Here is a 6862-nt window from a genome sequence, read left to right as displayed (position 1 = left end):
AGTGAGCCATCTTAGGTTTCCAGCCCAGTTATGCCTGCATATCATTAAATTCCCAGCTCACATCTTCAACTACATGAGAAACCCTAAGTGAGAACCGCCCAGCTAAACTTTCCCCTAGTTCCTAACTCACAAAATTGTGAGCAAAATAAAATGGTTGTTGTAAGCCAGTATGCTTTGGGTAATTGGTTACCAATTGGTTACCAACAAAAGTAACTTAAATAGAAAAAGTTTCCAGATTACACAAAGAACTCCTATGAAGCATAAAAATGAGAAACTTCCAATAAAGAAATGGGAAAGATTAGTAAGAATTTCAAACAAAAGGAATCAGAAATGGACCCCTAACTAAGGTATTAAACCTCATTTATAATCAGAGAAATTCAAAGTAAAACATAAGAAATAACAATTGGCATCCCTCTAAATTGGCAACATTTAAGTCACGTAATATGTTGGTGATGATGTGGAGATTGATAGAGGTATAAATTGGTATATCAAACTGAAGAACAGTTTGACAATGTATCTTAACACTAAAAATAGTCTTTGACCCAGCAATGCCACTGCTAGGTACGTACCATAGTGAAACTCTCCAACAATATTTTAGAGAAGCATTATTTGTGATACTAAAAATGAGAAACAACTTAAATATCCATCAATGTGAAAACTTATAAGTACATTTTTGTATACACACACACACATAAATATACATACACCCCTACAATGGAATATTATACAGAAGTGAAAATTGATGAACCGAACTTGCATGTATCAAAATGGTGATTCTCACAAACAATGATTAGTTAACTAGATGGGTGAATACCAACAATATGATACCATTTATACAAAGTTTAAAACACGAGAACACAATACTTCCACTTGTTTAAGATAAATTTATTTGCAGTGGAAATACAAAAGAAATGCAAATGCATAACATTGCTTCCCTCTATGGGGCAGAGAGCAAGAGGCTATTGGGAAGGAGTATGCAAAGAGGTTAACTTCACTGGCAGTGTTTTACGTCTTAGGTAGTAGGTATCAAAGTATTGGTTGTACTTTTTATGACCTTTTGTATGTTTAATGTTGTAGAATGTATTTTTTATAGTATTACTTACCAGAAACTCTGGTAAAAAAAAAAAATCCCAGGTCTATCTCAGACCCAGCAGATCAGAGTCTCCAGAGGTAGGGCTCAGGAATTTGTTCTCTAAATAACCCTGACACTACTGGTCTAAGCTAGGAGAAGGCCACTCCAGTGGAGGTGGCCTCCTTCATGCTCTATTATACTTTCCACTTTATAAGTGGAATTTATCTACCAGTTCCTCAATTTTAGTGCCTTTGTGCTAGAACCATGCAAGGCAATGGAGACATAAAAGCAAATAAGATATTTTTACTGGCTTGAAAATCCTTCTATTTAAATAGAAGAGACATTATTCTTTACCATCCTTTGAGCACAGAGTCAAGGAGGCCCTAAAACCAGAGGAAAGGTTATCTCCAATTACAAAAGGGTTCAAAAACTTTCAAACCAAGCATATTGAAATATATCACTTCAACCCTGGTGTCTCCAAATCACTCTTTCCTGACATCCAGGATATCCACAGATCTGCTGCATTGCACCTGGCTGGGAACTCTACATGCCTTTTCCCAGAGAAATTCTGAATGTCCCCTTTTTCCTTGGAGATGCCTTTGCATCTCCCCTTGATGTCTCATAACTTTGCCATTTACTCATTGTGTCATTTTGGGCTGGTTGTGTTCCTTCACTGAGACTCATTTCTGCTTCTGTAAGTTGAGTAGATGGTTAAGTCCTCTGAGTGGCAAAACTGGGAACTGTATGTAGTCTTCCAGATAACTATGCTATTTCATTGCCATCCCAGGATCACAAAAAGCTGATTTGGAAATTGGCAACCAAGTGTTTTATAAGAGACATGGATTTTGAGTAACTTAGATGTTTTTAAGAAAAAAAGATACACATGGTAGACTTTCAAAGCACCCCTGAGTAGTCCCATTCCATATGCCATAGAAAGTGAATCACCACTTTTGAGAAAAACAATTTTTAACAATTTTCCCATTTTCCTACATGATTGAATAGAAGGAAACCTACAAATCTAAAGTTGAGCCAATTTACTCTCTAGTAAATATGAGGAGGATTTTTCCTCCTCACATGGACTGTGAGTGGACAGAAATAAGGGAAGTAATTCTAATGTGGATGACATAACCAGAATAGAAATAGTCCCAAGTCTACTCAAAGGGTTATGGGGACCAATTTAGAATCTAATTTCAATTCCACCTGCATTAAGGTGCATGCTTTTGTATATGTCCCTTCACCTCTCTGAGCCTCATGAGTCAAATAAGGATGCTAATACCTACCTCTCAGGATTCTGGTGAGAGGTAAAAGAAATAAGTTTTATGAAGTCATGGTAGGAACGTTTATCCAGTTTGAGCAGAGAAAAGCACTTAGAGGTCATTATTACATGGTCCCTGTCAGGCAAACAGAATGCATCATCACAATGTGGAGTGGGAATGCAAGTGAACAGTTCTTTTTTTATATATTAAATATAATTTATTGTCAAATTAGTTTCCATACAACACCCAGTGCTCATCTCAACAGGTGCCCTCCTCAATGCCTATCACCCACTTTCCCCTCTCCCCCACCCCCATCAACACTCAGTTTGTTCTCAGTATTTAAGGGGCACTTGTACCCCAATGTTTATAGCAGCAAGTGAAGAGTTCTATGCCACACCCAGTACAAGGTGTCTCTCCAGACTTGGCTGGATGGGTGAGCCTAACCTGGGCATCCACCACAGGTCCCTCCTTCTGTAGCTTGGGAGAGCTCTGCACACAGGAGGTGAGGATGTAGTTGGCAGAGCAGACAGGAGCACAGACCACTGGACCTTTTGCCTGAAGGGCAATCATTCCTTTCCTCTTTCTGATACCACTGGGACCCTACAGATGCAGTACAACCCACAGCCCAATGCCATCACGAAAAGGCAGGTCCAAGGGATTGGGCTCCAAATGGAGTGCTTTCTTTTCCAGACAGTGGACTTGCAGCACTCAAAATGGAAAAGGACCAAGCAAACCAGTACACTGGGTCACCCTCTTTGGGGCAGGGCCCTGGCACTGGGGCAGCGACGCATCTTGGCCCGTCGTGTGCCCACAGCGGCCACGGCCCCCGCGCGAGTATGGGGACTGCTGACCCCTGGTTGCGGTGGTGTGTGCGAGCGCTCATGTGCGCAGGTGGCATCTATTCCACGTAGTAGCACCCGGAGGAAGTGCTTCTCGCCTAGCTGGGACAGGACCCGGTCTGGGTGGAGTGGAGGAGGGGCGGAAACAGGTGAAGGAGCCCCAGAACGCGCCCCCATCCCGCGCTCCACCCATGCCAGAATGCAGCGCTGGCGGGCGCATCTCGGGCCTGCCCAGCGGCTCTCTGGTGGGCACCCGGGGATATGGACCCCTCGCCAGGCTGACGCCCCGAGAGCATGTTCCGGGAGGGGCGGGAGGTGGGCAGGGTTGGGTCCAGGATGGGGGCACTGGCTCTCGGGTCCCCAGGATCCCCACCTGTGCCAGCGCCCCCTCGGGGGCGGGGGAAGGAGCAGGTGACGTCACGCGCAGTCCCGGGGTGCCCGCGGCGGTGGCCACAGCCTGGCCGCGTGACCCGCGCGCGCCAATGGCCCGGCGGTCTCCGGGGCGACGCGGAGGGTCCGCGCTCCGCCGCCACTGCGCCCCCGCCCCGAGTCCGCACTGCAGAGAGTGGTGGCGAGCAGGCGCCGGCGCTCTAGCCCAAGTGCCGCGCTGAGAGAGGGACAGGGAGAGGAAGAAGGAGAGGGAGTGAGAGGCAGCCAGGAAAAGAGGGGCGCACGACCCCGCTGCCGCTCGGCGCAGCCCCTGCGCCCCACCTGCTGGGACCTCGAAGAGGAAGGACCCCGACCCAGAGGAAGGTAGGTACCAGAACCGGGGAGGGTGCGCTCAGCCCTCCAGGAGACCCGCCCGCCCGCCGCCTGCCCTCCGCCCGCCCCAGTAGGACTGCGGCAGCCCGCGGGGGCGAGAGGGACGCGGTGGGGAGGGGGCCGTGGCCCCGGCGGGCGGGTGGAAGGAGGGGCAGGGGTCTAGCCTGGGCGGCAAAGGCACCGCCCCGGGGGAGGAGGGTCACCTGGGGGGGGGGGGCGGCGGGGGGGGGGGGGGGGGGGCGCTTAACCTCGCTTTCGCCTCGTTTGTATTCACAGGCTGTGGAGATCTGGGCTGTCTGCTGTCGCCCTGGGAGTTGGCCTGATACATGTGCACCACGCAGTGATCATTATCCCCTAAATTAGGCTCCACAGAGATTGGGGACATGCCATTGACCCTGTTGCAGGATTGGTGTCGGGGGGAACATCTGAACACGCAGAGGTCCATGCTTATCCTGGGGATTCCTGAGGACTGTGGTGAGGATGAATTTGAGGAGACTCTTCAGGATGCTCTCAGGCACCTGGGCAGGTATAGGGTCATTGGCAGGATGTTCAGGAGGGAAGAGAATGCCCAAGCATTTCTCTTGGAGCTTGCCCAAGATATTGACTATGCTTTGATCCCCAGGGAAATACCCGGAAAGGGAGGGCCCTGGGAAGTGGTTGTAAAACCTCGGAACTCAGATGGGGAATTTCTCAATAGACTGAACCGCTTCTTAGAGGAGGAGAGGCGGACAGTGTCAGATATGAACAGAGTGCTTGGATCAGACACCAACTGCCCTGCTCCAAGAGTGGCCATATCACCTGACTTCTGGACCTGGGCCCAGACCCTGGGGGCAGCAGTGCAGCCTCTGCTAGAACAAATGTACAGAGAACTAAGAGTCTTTTCTGGGAACACTGTGTCCATCCCAGGGGCATTGGCCTTTGAAGCCTGGCTTGAGCACACCACTGAGGTGCTACAGATGTGGCAGGTGCCTGAGGGTGAAAAGAGGCGGCGGCTGATGGAATGCTTGCGGGGCCCTGCTCTGCAGGTGGTCAGTGGGCTCCGGGCTAACAATGCTGCCATAACTGTGGAGGAGTGCCTGGCAGCCCTGCAACAGGTATTTGGACCTGTGGAAAGTCGTAAAATCGCCCATGTGAAATTTTATAAGGCCTATCAGGAGGTGGGAGAGAAAGTCTCCAGCTTTGTGTTGCGTTTAGAACCCCTGCTCCAAAGAGCTGTAGAAAAAAATGCAGTATTGCGAAGGAATGTGAATCAGGCTCGCCTGAAACAAGTCTTAAGTGGGGCTACCCTTACTGACAAACTTCGAGACAGGCTTAAGTTGATGAAACAGCGAAGGAAACCACCTGGCTTTCTGGCACTGGTGAAGCTCCTGCGTGAGGAGGAGGAGTGGGAGGCCACTTTTGGTCCAGAAAGGGGGAGGCTACAGGGGCTGGATGCAGGAGTAAGGCCATCTGCCAGAGCCAATGCTCTCAGAGCAGTGTCTTTTGCTGCCCCTGGCAGCACTCTTCAGGCCAGGCCTTCCCAAGGTTCCCGGCGCAGGAGAGGCAGAGGACAGCATCGAAGGGGGCGTGTGCTAAGGGCCAGCTCCCAAGGTTCAGGAAAACGGAAACATCACACATTCTGCTATAGCTGTGGAGAAGATGGCCACATCAGGGCACAGTGTAGCAACCCTCCAAACCCGCTCTTGGTAAAGCAGAAGAGACAGGCTGCAATGGAGTCGGGAAATGGGAACAGGGCTTGGGAAAAGAGCCATCCCAAGCCCAAAGCCAAGTAGGCTCAGGAGAACAAGGCACCTCTTCTTATTTCAGGCAGAGGAAACAAAAGAGATATTGGAAAAAGGGAAAGGGGCAGCCCACAGAAACAGCAGGGGACTTGAGTGGGGTAGAGGGGCAAAGAAGCCATGCCCAGGCTGAGCCCCCTCATCCTCTGCCAGATGAAAAAGACTCCACTCACCAAGCTACATGGGACTCAGTGAAGGCCAACAGTGCACTGAAGTGCCAGAGACACAACTGGGGGGTTGCCCCACCGAGCACATGGGGTGCACCAGCTGCAGGCAAAGACCCCAACACAGCAGAGGCTGAGGAAAGTAGAGCTGGGGACTCATTCATCAGCCCCATCATCTGGCCACCCCCAAATGCCCACCCTGTGGGCTCTGAGCTAAAGATGCCAACTGGCCCGCAGGCCACGTGGGGCCTGGAGGAGCCTTCCCCAGGACCAGCCCTACCTGAAGGAGTCATCTCAGGCAAAGAAGAGCTGTACAACAGACAGGTAATGCCGCAGACAGGAGGCCACATGGTCCAGCCTGTTTTCAAGATTATCCATCTACACTATTCTAGGGGACCCCCAGGAAGGCAGAGCCCTCAAGCCCCTGCACAAGTGAGGGCAGGAGAACCAAAGGCTCTGGGAGCCTAGCACCAGCCTACAGGCAGTTTCCTTCTGCTGCAGCCTGGAAGGGCTATAGGGGCAAGGAGAGCAAAAACTACAAGGAGAAGATCCTTGGGCCAGAGCTTCAGCTCAGCCAGGCAGGTGGGAGTACTGGTACTTGGTGGGCCAGTACCTCACAGCTGGCTTTGGTGTGAGTGAGTGTGTAGCAGAGACTCTTTGGTTCCAAAGCAGGAGGAGGAGGAAGAGAAAGAGAAGGAAGTGGAAGAGGAGGAGGAGAAAAGGGTGTAGGAGAGAAGGAAGAGAAAGAGGTAAAGAAGGAGGAGGAGAAAAAGGTAGAGGAGAGGAGGAGGAGGGGGTAGGGCTTGGTGGTGGGAGGTTGTTCTGCTTTTGTTTATACAGTGCCACTGGGCACCAGGAGCCTGCAGGCAAGGAAGCATGGGACTGGCCTGGTGAACGACAACTCAGCAGCTGGCAATGCCAAGGCCAGCACCAAACCCTGCCAATTCAGGCAGCCAGCCTGGGAAGCACCCCTGAGTGGCTGGCCCTAGCC

General features: G+C 50.8%; 1 protein-coding gene and 1 long non-coding RNA gene across 3 annotated transcripts; one reads left to right on the top strand and one right to left on the bottom strand.

The window, feature by feature from the left end:
• Positions 1 to 864: 864 nt before the first annotated feature.
• Positions 865 to 2585, bottom strand: LOC121024428 (uncharacterized). The gene is made up of 2 exons (XR_005787700.1): positions 2353 to 2585; positions 865 to 1764 (listed from the first exon to the last, which is right to left on the bottom strand). It is a non-coding gene; the product is annotated as an uncharacterized LOC121024428 (long non-coding RNA).
• A 1022-nt stretch (positions 2586 to 3607) lies between these two features.
• PNMA3 (PNMA family member 3) lies at positions 3608 to 6856 on the top strand. Of its 2 annotated transcripts, XR_005787699.1 has the most exons (3): positions 3608 to 3920; positions 4206 to 6195; positions 6712 to 6856. XR_005787699.1 is itself a non-coding variant. In XM_040466649.1 (2 exons), the coding sequence occupies exon 2, from the start codon at positions 4313 to 4315 to the stop codon at positions 5699 to 5701; it is 1389 nt and encodes a 462-aa protein (XP_040322583.1). In that variant the 5' UTR covers positions 3608 to 3920; positions 4206 to 4312; the 3' UTR covers positions 5702 to 6623. The 2 variants fall into 2 exon arrangements, 1 of the variants encoding a protein (XP_040322583.1); XM_040466649.1 differs by lacking the exon at positions 6712 to 6856 and having other exon boundaries at positions 4206 to 6623.
• Positions 6857 to 6862: the final 6 nt, after the last annotated feature.

The sequence above is a fragment of the Herpailurus yagouaroundi genome, unplaced genomic scaffold, assembly GCF_014898765.1.
Source record: "Herpailurus yagouaroundi ecotype Mexico unplaced genomic scaffold, PumYag 64699, whole genome shotgun sequence".
In the NCBI taxonomy this organism is placed as follows: domain Eukaryota; kingdom Metazoa; phylum Chordata; class Mammalia; order Carnivora; family Felidae; genus Herpailurus; species Herpailurus yagouaroundi.
The sequence above is the reverse complement of the archived record's forward strand: the minus strand, read 5'-3'. Positions and strand labels throughout refer to the sequence as shown.

Excerpts from the sequence above, each read along its gene's own strand:
- PNMA3 (XM_040466649.1), top strand. The coding sequence starts at position 4,313 with ATGCCATTGACCCTGTTGCAGGATTGGTGTCGGGGGGAACATCTGAAC.